Source organism: Pinus tabuliformis, chromosome X (assembly GCF_031772625.1).
Source record: "Pinus tabuliformis cultivar Carrire ecotype Pingquan chromosome X, CPIR1, whole genome shotgun sequence".
NCBI lineage: Eukaryota > Viridiplantae > Streptophyta > Pinopsida > Pinales > Pinaceae > Pinus > Pinus tabuliformis.
Window position 1 is genome coordinate 156714046 of NC_142308.1, and position 13784 is coordinate 156727829.

The window sequence follows — 13784 nt, forward strand, 5'->3', positions numbered from 1 at the left end:
AGCTGCCTAAGACGCGATCCGATCAGACCATAAACCTGTTCCACATCGAAAATCAATCACCGCAGAAATATTCTCAGGTAAATAAATCTGTTCATGCAAAATTGAGACGAAGGTAACCGCGTATCGCTTGATTCTTTTGGGCATGCGTTTTGATTTTTCGGCTTGCTAGGGTTACTCAGTTTTTATCCCCGCAGTTCTATTAACATGTACATATGCGCAATTTTTTCGGTTGGATTTTAGCATTTGCGTAGTTTCGTTCAGTTTCGATTAAATGTGAAATCGTATTTTGTTTGAGTATTTTGGATAGGCTAGCGTAGATGTTTTAGATTTTAATTTGTTTTATATAGTTACGATTTTAGACTTTTAGATTTTGATTTAGTTCTTTAGATTATAGTTTAGGTTTATATATTTGCATAATTTAGTTTTTAGATTTTAATAGATTCTTTATTTTTAGTTTGAGATTTAATTTTTTAGGATTTTAAAATTTTATAAATTTTAGATTTTTATTAAAAAAAAAAAAAAAAAAATTGAAATTTTTGCCAGTTTCAGTTGTTTATCATGTTATATCTTTCATGCAGAATTTTCAAGTCGAGATACGAATATGATATCTGGTTAATGGTTTATGACTCGTGGTGGTTTAAAGCATTCATTTTTTTTTTAATTTTCAGTTGCTGGATATCGTTTTGGTCATCGTGATTTAGCTGATACCTTTGATGACAAATGATTGCTGTTCACGGTTTATTTTTCTATATCATCTAACAAGTAATCGTTTTAATAACAATCTCTTAAGGCACTGGTCTGCTAAATTAATCAAATCCATCGAGTGCTTTTTATATCGTATCTCGTGTCTCCCAACCAACTGGTCGACAGTTGGTCTTCGCCATATCATAGGGTCTACCCCCCTTAGCCGCGGGAGACAGGCTTAAACGGAGGGATCGGGGATCAAGGTGACAGCCCCCGGTCTGAGGGTTGTCGTGTCAATCCGCGTGACAACAGAACCTACATCAGATGGATGTTAAGACCGCGTTCTTGCATGGTTCTATCAAAGAAGAGGTCTATGTGGAGCAACCTGAAGGATTTGAGATTTATGATTGGAAATCTCATGTATGCAGGTTGAAGAAGGCTCTCTATGGGCTGAAGCAAGCACCCCGAGCATGGTATGAGAGGATGGATAGCTACTTGATGAAGCTGGGATTCACTAGGAGTGAAGCTGATCCTAACCTTTACTTTAAGGTTGAAGATGACAAGCCTCTCATACTGGTGTTGTATGTGGATGACCTCTTTCTAACAGGTGCAAACCCTCTCATTCACAAATGTAAGAGGGAGATGGCTTCTGAATTTGAAATGAAGGACCAAGGACTTGAAGTGTGGCAGAAGCCAAGGGAAATTTTCCTATCTCAAGGAAAATATGTGGTAAATATATTGGAAAGATTCGGTATGATGGACTGCAAGCTTGTGACTACCTCGAGGATCTTAACTTTTAGAAGTTATATGGTAGTGATGTTGGACCAGACTTGGGAAATGCCTCTGAGTTAAAAAAAAAAACTCATTTGCATTGATGTTCTTGGTGAACCTCCGTCCGAACATATGTTTTGCAGTTAGCATTGTGAGCTCATATTTGGTTGAGCCTCACTGGATTGATGCCAGGAATCTTCTGAGATGTCTTCATGACATAATCTCTCATGGATTAAGATACACTGCCGGAGATGTGAGATTACTTGGATATACTGATGTTGATTGGGCAGGCAGTGTGGTGGACCGTAAGAGCACTTCCGGGTAGTGTTTCACCTTGGGATCTGCTTCGATATCCCGGATGAGTAGGAAGCAGAAGTCGGTGGCTTTGAGCACCGCCGAAGCAGGATATATTGTTGCTAGCATAACCTCGTGTGAGGCAGTCTGGTTGCGAAAGCTCTTCAGTGAGCTGTTTGGATTTACATTGGATACCACTGTGATTCTCTGTAACAACCAGAGGTGGGATTCGATTATTGAGGAATCCCGTATTCATCAATTGCTCCAGCAGATAGACATCATCTGGGATATGGTAAGTCGATGAGCAAGGAAGCTCCATCACATTAAGATGATGTACAGGTTGATACACCTTGTCAAAGCCCCGAGGAAAGATCTAATCTGTGATTTTCCCAAACGACTTGGAGTTGGCAAGAAACCCTTGTACAAGGGTCCTGCATATTGCATACATTGAGCTCTGGGAGCTCTGAGGGCTTGCGGTTCCTACTGGAGCAACATATGACCACAGGGTGACTCACCCTCCCTTGGTGGTGCACACTGGAACAAGATGATTCACTCTCTTGTGGGACAAGATGATTCGCTCTCTTGTGGAACAGGATGATTTGCTCTCCTGTGTAGCAAGATGATTAGTTCTCCTGTGAGGCCTGGATTGATGTGTTCTCCATGGTAGCCTGGATTGATGTGTTCTCCACGGCGCTTGTAGCAGGATTGATGTGTTCCCCTGTGAGGACAGGATTGATTAGTTCTCCTGTCGAGGCATCCTACCCATGCAGTCTGGGACTCATGGGAAGTACCTCTCATCTGATCAATGAGTAGGGAAATGAAGTTAGGGACCATAGTAGTACCGATGGACGCATCGTTGTATCTACCGTACTGCATACGCTAGGATGACCTCCATTGATCTGGGATCAATGATATTGGTCTGGGACCAGTGATAGGAGTTGTACCATACTATGACGCTGACTTCGGGTCGGTTGAGACTGGTCTGGGACCAGTGGTACATACTCCGAGACTGACTTCGTGTCAGTGTAGTACTGGTCTGGGACCAGTGGTACACTCTCTGAGACTGCGATACTGGTCTGGGACCAGTGGTAGGAGTTGTACCATACTATGACGCTGACTTTGGGTCGGTTGAGACTGGTCTGGGACCAATGGTACATACTCCAAGACTGACTTCGTGTCAGTCAGTACTGGTCTGGGACCAGTGAGAGTGGTACATACTATGACGCTGACTTCGGGTCGGTTGAGACTGGTCTGGGACCAGTGGTACACTCTTTGAGACTGCGATACTGGTCTGGGACCAGTGGTAGGAGTGGTACTTACTATGAAGCTGACTTCGGGTCTGCTGAGACTGGTCTGGGACCAGTGGTACGCACTCTGAGACTGACTTTGAGTCAGTGGAGGATGATACTGGTCTAAGACCAGTGGAGTTGTACTCACTATGACGCTGACTTCGGGTTGGTTGAGACTGGTCTGGGACCAGTGGTACATACTCTGAGACTGACTTTGAGTCAGTATGATACATCCTTGATCATTTCTTCTTCTTCATAATTCGGACAAAAGCAGAGCAGAAAAGAACAATGCAAGAGCAGAGCAGAACAGAGCAAAACAGTACATATCAGTGCAGGGTAGAACAAGACAAAGCAGAACAGGCAGAATAGAGCAAAACAGGGCAAGGGTCAGGCTGTACAGGGCAGTGCATTTGATGGATGAATAGTAACGACCGATAGACAGATTGCAGATGAAGTTCTCCATGGTTGAGAGGGAGTGTTAAAATTGGCAACCAGGGCAAAACTTCATGTGGGTCATCTTATTCATGGCTGATAATATTTTTATTAGATTCCTCTCGTCGAGAGGTGTAGGATTGATATAAAGATCATCCGATTCCGATAAGTATTCATGGAGATATGAATTTATTTTGATTATGGAATTATTATCAAGCCGACCTACAACTCATGTAGGCTCAGAAGCCCAACAGTTGCATCTATTCACCCACCAACGTTGTGTATAAATATAAGAGGACTTTTCCTCATTTGGACTCACTCATCTCATCACATCTCTCTCTCTCTCTACTACGTAGAAATGAGTCTCTTCTCTACTGCGCTGAAATGGGTCTCTCTCTCACACATGTGAAGCCGGAAGCTGTTGAATTTGAAGCTGCAACTGCAGAAGTAAAGATTGACTTGCGTGGCCTAGAAGATCTCCTCTTTGGAACTGCGCTGTAGGTTCATCTGAACCTCCTCTAAAAGCCGCAACTTTTGGTGGTGGAATAAGTCAATTCGACGAATGGTTTGCAAGATATCAACTGCCCTAGTTTGAAGCCGGAAACTGCTGAAACTGAAGCTGCAACTGCAGAAGTAAAGATTGACTTGCGTGGCCTAGAAGATCTCCTCATCTGAACTGCGCTGTAGGTTCATCTGAACCTCCTCTGAAAGCCGAAACTTTTGGTGGTGGAATGAAGTCAATCCGACGGTCGGTTTGTGAGATATCGTCTGCCCTAGTTTGATAATGAAGTTGCTAATGCTGATGCTGCTGATCTAGGGTTTGCTACTGCTGATATGAATCAAATTTATTGTACTATTTCTCTCTGCTGAATTATTGAAGATAAAAGCAGATTTGATCAAAGGGTTTCCCCACACATTGTGGGTTTTGTCCCTGGCTAGCCGCCACATCTTGTGTCTCTTGTCTTGGCTTGTTTTCTGTCGATCGTTTAATGTTCTATCTGCACTTTACTTTATGTATATGTGATTGCTAATTTGTGGAATATAATAAGAAAAAGAAGTAAACTGTTATAAGCATAGAACATACCATAACTTAACAATGACTAACTCATGGACAAAAGAGATGGATGATCTGTGTCCTCTATACAAAAGTTCCCAAAAGTTGAAGATTCCTTAAAAGAAATCCTTGACATCGAAGAAAGGATCTCTTCATGCAACTAAGTGTTCTATAGGTCCTTGGTTAAGAGGGAGCCTGAGAAGAAGTTTTTTACTTGGAAGAAACTCAGAAATTTCTAAGCCGTAAGCTTAGGTACATTCCTCTGTGATAGGAATGGTTACATAAAAGGAATAAAATCTCTTGGTATAAGAAGGAGCGATAGACATGTTGTTTTGTGCTTCACCTGAGAAGACAAAATGGAGGATTGTGTAATCATTTGGCATCTAATGCTCTGGTGGGATGAGTTAGGGAATCCCATGGAAGAGTAGTCGTGGGGGATCGATATTCTTTTGGGGACTGGGGAGTCCAAGAAAGGAATAGTCCTCATGGAGCATATCTTGAGAGAACTCGGGTGGGGTATGTTCTAAGAGAGACAATGATGAAGATGTCTATAAATCATTTGTCTCACTAGCATTTTGCTCTATGGATAGAGCTGTTAGTCAAGGCCTTGCTATATAAATGCTAGTTGGTATGATGCTATACAAATGAGTTACAAATCCAAATTCTTCTTAAGAGAAAGTTCAAGGTACCATTATGAATACCTCCCTAGTTAAGAGGGAGTGTTGAAAGATGTAACTAGGTTCGGTCTTCATAATGACACGTAATTATGATTTTATGTAAAGAGATGTAAATAAGAAAAATGAAATTATTTTATTGACTTGCTTCATGGGTTTCATGAGAAAGGATTTTGTTTTTGAGTCAAGACTCCCATTGAGAGTCTTTAGGATTTATTTGTCATCTAGTCATAAAATATAAGAGTCATTGTCATGTAAATGAAGTCATGTTACACTTTGTAAAAGGTCATCTTGTCTATGTAAAGTATCCTCCAAAGAACTTGTCACCAAACCTCTTCAAGTCGGCCTACAAACATCAAAGGAGCTGCTAGAACAAGTCGGCCTACATCTAGTTAAGTCGGCCTAAAGACCTAGAGAAGAGGGGTATAAGTAGGGGAACTCAGCCTCCATTCTAAGCATCAAGTTCGAACTCAATTCCAGCGAAGAAGTGCAGAAAGAAGTGTGAAAAGGAGGCAGTAAGAAAGGGTTTTCTCTAAGGTAAAAATGACACTCTTCTAGGGTATCGAAGGAAGAATCTTCTGGGTAAATCGAAGCAAAATCTTCTGGAGCAGCGAAGTAGATTCTTCTGGGGCAGCAGATTCTTTTGGGATAGTGAAGTAGATTCTTCTAGGGTAGCAAAATCTTCTGGGGCAGCGAAGAAGGAATCTTCTGGGAGGCAGTGAATAGGTTTCTTCTGGGATAGTGAAGGAAGGAATCCTCTAGAATAGAAAAGTAGAGACCGAGTTTCTCTAGAAGACCTAGAGATTGAGATTCTCTAGGGCAATTGTAAAGGTGTAGCATAAGAAGTAGAGACCAAGTTTCTCTAGAAGGAGCAAGAGAAGGAAGGATAAGGAAGTCTAGGTTGGTGACAAGGTTCTTGAAAGAGGATATTAGAGTCAAGAGTCAGTGTCATAGTCTTGGTACTTATCAATTGAAGATGTAGAAGAAGAATTTCATCGGGTTTTCCTCTCTAGAGGTGAGAGGTTTTGGCCCTGGTTGGAGAAGCCTATATTTTGTGTCACTTGTCTTTATTTTGGTAATTGTCTTGATGAAAAAGAACACACTAATAGACTAACAAAGTGAAAGATCATAAGTAACTGAAGAACAAACATATCACAAGCAATTATTAAGCAGAGAAATTGTTAACATTAAATGCCCTAGATTTCTCAACAAAATTGGCTATCCACAGCAAGAAAATTTGGCCGAAATTATCTGAGGGAATTTCCCTTCCTCCACAAGCAACCCCGACACAACTTGGCTTCAAAAACTCGTCCTCCTGGACCCCTTGCGCTAGCCTTTGTGCAATGCTTGCACAAACCCTTTGACGTCTAGCTCGAAATTGCCTCCAATCTAGTCGTTTTGTCTGACTCTGCTACTGGAAATGATTCTCCGGCCTTCTGGAAGACTTTCTCGGCCTCTGGAAGTTGAATCGATTTCCCCACAGCTAAATCTAATTGCCCTCTGAAGTTGCTTGCGTAGTCCTCTGCGCAACCTCACTTGTAATAACTTAGACTCTTGTTGCTGTCTCTCCGGATCTGGAAAACTTCCTCTGGATCATTGTCCTTGGCCCTCTCTGTCTCTGCTTCCCTTCTCTGGCTCGAACTCTTCTGACAACTGCTGCTACTCTTTGGAGGATCGAACTGCCTAAGGAAAATCGATCTCAAGTGTATGTTTTCCATCTACCCATCGACCTCCTCTTATAATCTCCAGTTGGGACTCCAACGACCAAGATTAAAACATAATCGATGGTTGAGATCATATCTAGATCGATCCGTGTGAGTTTCTAGATGATTCACACATTTCTTAATTAATATTGATTAATTAACCCCTTTTCCTAAGTTTAGACTTAGGAAATATTTAAAAATAGGCTAATAATCTAATTGAGACACTTCTAGGTGGAATTTCCAAAAACGATTTATGGGTTATGGAGAACTTCTGTGTTTTAGCCTCTCCACAAAGTTTCGAGACTAGAACACCTCCGATGCTATAAAAACTAACACATTGTGTATCTAACATTCATTTTTTAATCACTGTTAGCAATCTCATTTTAAGCTTGTTTCTATTGTCATCTAATGTGCTTCATTGGCCTATAATCTAAGTGGTAACTTGCTATTGGGTCTAATCATTGAGTAATATTGCTCATCATAAGATAAAATCTTGTTGACATATTAATAAGCTCTTAGAATTGCTGATCTCATTTGAATTGCTAGCCTTGTCTCATTGTTTCATTAAGTGCTCTAATTTGTTCTTGTGACCATAAGTGAAATTCTAATAATCTTTTGCTAATTATGTATCATTGTGTCACCACTTGTGTTTCATTGGAATTTTTTATCTTGCTTCATTTGAGATAGTCATTCAATTGTTCTTTAAGTGCTTCACCTAACTGATCTTAATTTGAATATCACTATAAGCATTTGGATTTTAAATAATTTGTCTTGAAGTACTTAATCCACTTGATAATCTCATTGAAGCATTCACTCATATCTTGCATCCTCATTCTAGGACTAGAAGTGCATTTAAAATTCACCTCCATGCATAAGCTTGGTTGTAAGAAGATAGGACCGCCTTCTCCAATTAGTTTGTGGACTTTAGATCGTCATTTGTAGTTAACATACCTTGCAGTTTTCTTGTGGGCAATCCCTTGTAGGAACGGATGCACCTAGGTGGTTAGAACTCCAAGGGAGGTATCATTAATGAGGCCTTAGCCTCCTTCTTGTGGACTTCTTTCTACAACTTGCATTCGAGACTAGTTCCAAATGAATTGAGAAGGATAAATCTAAATTAGACATATAATTAAAAATAACCAAAAGCTTGTATTTCTTATAGAACTAGGTCCTGCACTTCGTATAGAATAGAATTTGGATATTGCAACAACTGTTCATCCAGTTAGTTGGTAAACTAATTTATATTGTGCAAGTAATCAATCTCAAAAGGCACTGGTCTCTAACTTTAAATCTTAATAAATCTAATCAAGTGGTGCTTAATAATCATACTTGCCTAATAATCTCAACCATGTCGCTAGGCCATTCAGTTGTGTCTCCTTTACTTGTTGGTTTCCAACAAGTTTTTCATCTCTTCATCCATACGGACTGCCCCTCTTAGTATGCAATTAGGAGACAACTTAAATGGAGAGGGCATGGATCAGAGTGACAACCCCTGCTCTAAGCGTTGTCGCATTCTAGTGTACAATTTGGGCGAATACAAATCCCTTTGATTTGCCTTGTATTGCTGCACTAATCATATTTCCAAGTGTTTTAATGCTAATTACATGTCTAGGAAATAATCTACAACAATTGGGAGCGATTGGAGGCAAACCCTGGCCTTGGGATATGTGAAAACCAAGATAAAATCTTTTGTATCCATTGAAATTGATCTAAAGAGATTTTTCATTGACTAATTAGTAACTATTAGATCATATATTGGCTGTCCAAAAAGATTTCCAGGTCTAATCATTGTTTTTGGCAAAGTCAATTTTCAGCCCTTACGGTTGTAGGCTTATTTGTGGGTAGTTGTATTGCAGATTTAATATCTTTAAACTACTTATTAAAAATTAATGTTCTTGTGCTCATTGGAAAGCTCTTTGATAGTACTAACATCTCCAACAAAGTCCCCTGAGTTTCATGTTCACTAAAGGCTATTTTCAGGCCCCTGAAGTGGCCCTATGCTTACTGGCCTGATTTACTTTCCAGAAATATTAAAGTTACAGGTTTGAACAAGTACCTTGTCTTCTTACAAGCCATATAGAACAGGTATAACAACTCTATTTTGTCTTCTATTGTGGTAAGAAGCTTTCATACTCAATTTGTGGCATTTTAAAGCCCATTTTCTTGGCATATTGAGTAATTTCTCATCGCTGGTCTGCAATATTAATTTGCTGTTATATCATAAATCAGATCAGAATTTGGTTATTTAACTAACTCCTACCTCTTCCATATATTTCATTTAGGTATTGGTCTATCATTTCTTGGTTGAGTTGTTGTGTGTAGGGATACTGCCTGTGGCATTTAGTGGGAGTTGGCCTAAAGCAAGAGGAATACACTGAGGTGACATTGGACATACTCCTAATAGTGCTTACTGTGTAGGAGTCTTGGTTGAACCTTGCCAACACTGCTAATTTGACTGGTAACAGTGAGTTTCTCCTATTTAATTTCTCCCCTCACAAGAAGGATAGTTAGGATTTATATAACAAGAGCTTTCCCCCCTTACTCCAAGCATTTGTCCTTTATCTTCTGAAGTAGCCCTAATCATTCCATCACCCAAGTAGGATTAAGCATTGGTAACCTTTGTTTGATAAAATTTTAAAAAACTTTCAAAAACTTAATATTTTTCCTTATTTTTCTATTTTCTAAGCCTTTTAAGGCAAATCTCTAGGGCATCTAGCGAGGGTTGAATTGATTTAGGGCAATTGTGGATGAGTGGTAGTGGTAATAAAACCTAAGTGTTGCCTTGGTGATCCTTTTAACTCAAAATCTAGCCTTTTGCATGGTGAAACATCTCTTCTCTAAATATTTTTGTGCCCTAGAAACCTAACCCTTGCAAGGGCTTCAACTTGAGACTTAATTAGAGGGCTTGATTTATTCCTTTGTTGATCCTATCTTTTAGGAAACCCTTTCTTTGGTTCATATGTGCCTAGGAAGTCTTTTGTTGCCACATATCAATAAACCTTAGGTCAAAAGTGCCTTTGCAGTCTAGGTGCATGATACCCTATCCCTTATTTTATCTCCTTGAGCCATTGTTCGTCATTGAGTACCTCTACCTAGCCCAAGCTTTCATCACCTTGAGCCTTATAATATAAAATATCCTCTTAGGTGATCACTGGGAAGCCTCGTGGTGCAATTCCACTAAAGAGCAGGAGGAAGAGTGTTGAGGTGACAGTGGCAGTCTAACTCATTGTTGCTATAGCCTGCCTCTTGCCTTGCGAGTCCCCTCACATGGCCTGCTAGATTTTGAGGCAACAGTCACAAGGACCAATTTTTTTATAAATTATGATTTATTTGAAAAAAAATGTTTGAGTGTGAAATTTTTTCTGTAAACCCTGAAGAAGTCACTTATCTTGTTCACACAAGGTTGCTGATTGTGATTTTGCCAGTGAGAGCAGTTTTTTGGTGAAATTTTTTCTGTAAGCCCCAAAAATGGTCACTTTTTTTGCTTACACAAGGTTGCTGATTGTGCTTCTTCCAGTGAGAGGAATGTTTCAGCAAAATGTTTTCTGTAAACCCCCAAAAAAAATCTTATTTTGCTCATACATGGTTGCTGATTGTGCTTCTGCCAGTGAGATGAGTGTAATGTCTTTTAGGGGGGAAGCTTGGTGTTTATTCTGTAAATTTGTAATTTAAATGAAAATATATTTTCATTTTTTTAAATGTTCACCGAGTTCTTTCCAGTCGCTCCACCTTTTTTTTTGAGTTGTTCCTGGATTCGGACTTCTTGATCCCTCCCGAGTTATTTCATGTTCAAGTTTTGCAACATTCCATCAACCTCATCAACAAATTAACTCTCTCCATTGGCCATTATAAAATATTATCGGAAATTTATGGTTCTTTATTTTAGGTCAGTTTCATTTTTTTAAAGCAATATATCTATAGAATCTCTTTGGCTAAGCTTGTGTGCTACTATGCAGGGGTGTATCTATGCTGTCATAGTCACCCTGGACATGCACCCAGTCTCATCTGCACCCAAAAAGGTCACTTATTCTGCTTTCACAAGGTTGCTGATTGTACTTCTGCCAGTGAGAAGAATGCTTCAGCAAAATGTTTTCGGTAAACCGCAAAAATGATCTTATTTTGCTCATACAGGGTTGCTGATTGTGCTTATCCCAGTGATTGGAGCGTTGCAGAGTTCTTTTTAGAGGGGAAACTTGGTGTTTATTCCGTAAATTTATATTTTAGTTGAAAATATATTTGCATTTTTTTAATGTTCACCAAATTCTTTCAAGTCATTCCACTTTTGTTTTTGGAGTTCTCGGATTCCAAGTTTTTGACCCCTCCCGAGTCATTCATGTTCGAGTATTGTGACAGTTGACTCCTCCCGAGTTATTTCATGTTCGAGTTTTTCAGCACTTCATCAACCTCATCAACAAATTAACTCCCCATTGGCCATTATAAGATTTATTGGAAATGTTTTTTTTTTGTTTTTTTTGTTTTTGTTTTTTTATGTTAGACCAGTTTCATTTTTTTTAAAGCAATACCTCTTATAGAATCTTTTTGGCTAAGTTTCCGTGCTACTATGAGGGGGTGTATGTATGCTGTCGAAATTACCCAGGACTTGCACCCAGCCTCATCACTGATTGTGCTTCTTGCAGTGAGAGGAGTGTTTCAGAGTTCTTTTAGAGAGGAAACTTGGTGTTTATTCTGTAAATTTATATTTTAATTGAAAATATATTTTGCATTTTTTTGACGTTTACCAAGTTCTTTCAAGTCGTTCCACTCTTTTTTTTTGAGTTGTTCCTGGATTCTGACATTTTGACCCCTACTGACTTATTTCATGTTTGAGTTTTGCAACACTCCATCAACCTCATCAACAAATTAAATCCCCATGGGTCATTATAGATTTATCAGAAATTTATGTTTCTTTCTGTTCGATCAGTAAAGTATTACCTCTTCTAGAATTTCTTTGGCTAAGCTTCCATGCTACTATGAGGAGGTGTATCTATGCTGTCGAAGTCACTGAGGACTTGCACCCAGTCTCATCTGCATGAACCTGAGTCTAAATATTTGTACAAACCTCATTACCTCGTTGCTTCCCACTAAACCACGCTCCCGTGTCCAATATCAGTTTCATTTACTAAGCACAAGGTTTAATACTGTCAATCTCATCAGAACCAACACCTGTTGGGCCATTCATAGGATTCTGTCTGAAATTGATGTTTCTTTCTGCAAAACCAGTTTTGTACAGTAAACATAGGGTTTAATACTCTGTAAACACATCAGTGAATCATCACACTATTGGCCATTTATCTGGTTCTCTGATATTCGGATTCATGTTTCTTTCTGCGAGGCCAGTTTCTGCAAATTACTGTGCCAACCTATTTGATGAACCAGCAGTTGTCTGGCCTTTCATAAAATTTTGTTTGAACTTCATTTCTTTCTGCAAGACCAGTTTCATATGCTAAACACATGTCTTCATAGTCTGTCAGACTCATCAGTGAACCAGCATGCTGTTGGCCATCTATAGGATTTTGTTGAAATTCTTTTCTTTTTGTGAGACCAGTTTCATACACTAAACACATGTCTTAATGCTCTATCAACTTCACAGCAAACCAGCATCCCATTGACCATTTTTAGGATTTTGTCTGAAATTCATGTTTCTATCTGTGAGGCCAGTTTCATACACTGGGTATACATGATGAAGTAGGCCCTGATTTAGGAATGAGGGCCCCTTTATGTGTGCAAGTAAGTAGCTCCATGGCATTAGAATTTGTTTTCAATTGATGAAAAATTTCTATATTAACTATGAGATCAAGCCCGCTTTTCTAACTGGTTAATGGAATGCATTTGGTAGTATGGTACTTGTCAAATGAAGAAAAGAATTTTGGATGATTATTTTGTTGTGGAAGCCTGCTAGTTGCTTTCAGATTGCAATGATGACAAGTTCCCTTATAAGCCACCATAGTGGCTATGGGCGCTTGAGCTGGCAGGTGTTTTATGATTATTGCCTGGGTTATAGTTATTTATGACTCTGGCTTCCTCTTCAGGGCTGTTAAATTTAGACTTGATTATACTTACTGCTTAAATGGACAAGGGCTAGTTTTATTCGATGATGTTTATTTAGTCAGGATCAACGTAGCAGCAGCATGTTTAATTTCCCCAGATTTTGTCTTGTGGTGTCAGTGTGTCTGCTGCCCTCTTTTCTTCTAATATGCTTTATTATTATATTTAATAGAAATTAGAAAACAAACTCTGAAGAAAAGTCCATAAATGTGTTATTCTTACTATATCCTTGCCATTGCTATTTAAAGACAATGACAAAAATATTGAAACAAAGACATGCCTTGAAAATTTCTAGTGATATACTCACCATCTTCTCAGTCTTTTTAACAGGAAAGCGGGCACAAATGGAAAAGCTCGTGGAAAAACAGTTCCTACAGCTGATCATGGAGCTGTAGCAAATCATTTGATTAACATAGCCAACAGGTTATCCTCCCTAGTCACACGAGAGGATTTGGAGAGTCTAAAAGCTGATTTGAGATTTATGTAAGGAACTTGATCTTAATTTGTGCATTCTTGAATCTTTTTAGGTAACTAAGCTCCAATTTGTGCCTTTTTTCCCTGATTGTAAGTTGGTGTGCACAAATTTTTTTCACATAAGCTATTAGCTTCTATTGTTGTAGATTTTTCTTGAAAGCATTGTGAATGAAAGCTTCTTTTCTAAAGTCGTGATGCTTTTGGTCATGAGTTGACAAGTTTGATGACAACTGAGGAATCTTTCTGAAAGTCTTTACTCTTTCCCATGCGAAAAAAAATGCTAGAATATTGAAGGTGTCTAGTTTTCTAGTAGGTTTCCATCTCCCAAATTTCAATTGGAACTGTTTTTCTGGAGTGGCTGAGC

At 39.1% G+C, this 13784-nt stretch overlaps 1 protein-coding gene across 1 annotated transcript in view; it reads left to right on the forward strand.

The window, feature by feature from the left end:
• Positions 1 to 13433, forward strand: part of LOC149138930 (uncharacterized) — a 44364-nt gene extending 30931 nt beyond the window's left edge. Inside the window, exon 2 of the mRNA XM_089450530.1 lies at positions 13277 to 13433. Within this exon, the coding sequence (XP_089306656.1) occupies positions 13277 to 13433 (157 nt within the window). The remainder of the gene's footprint in view (positions 1 to 13276) is intronic.
• The last annotated feature ends 351 nt before the right edge of the window (positions 13434 to 13784 follow it).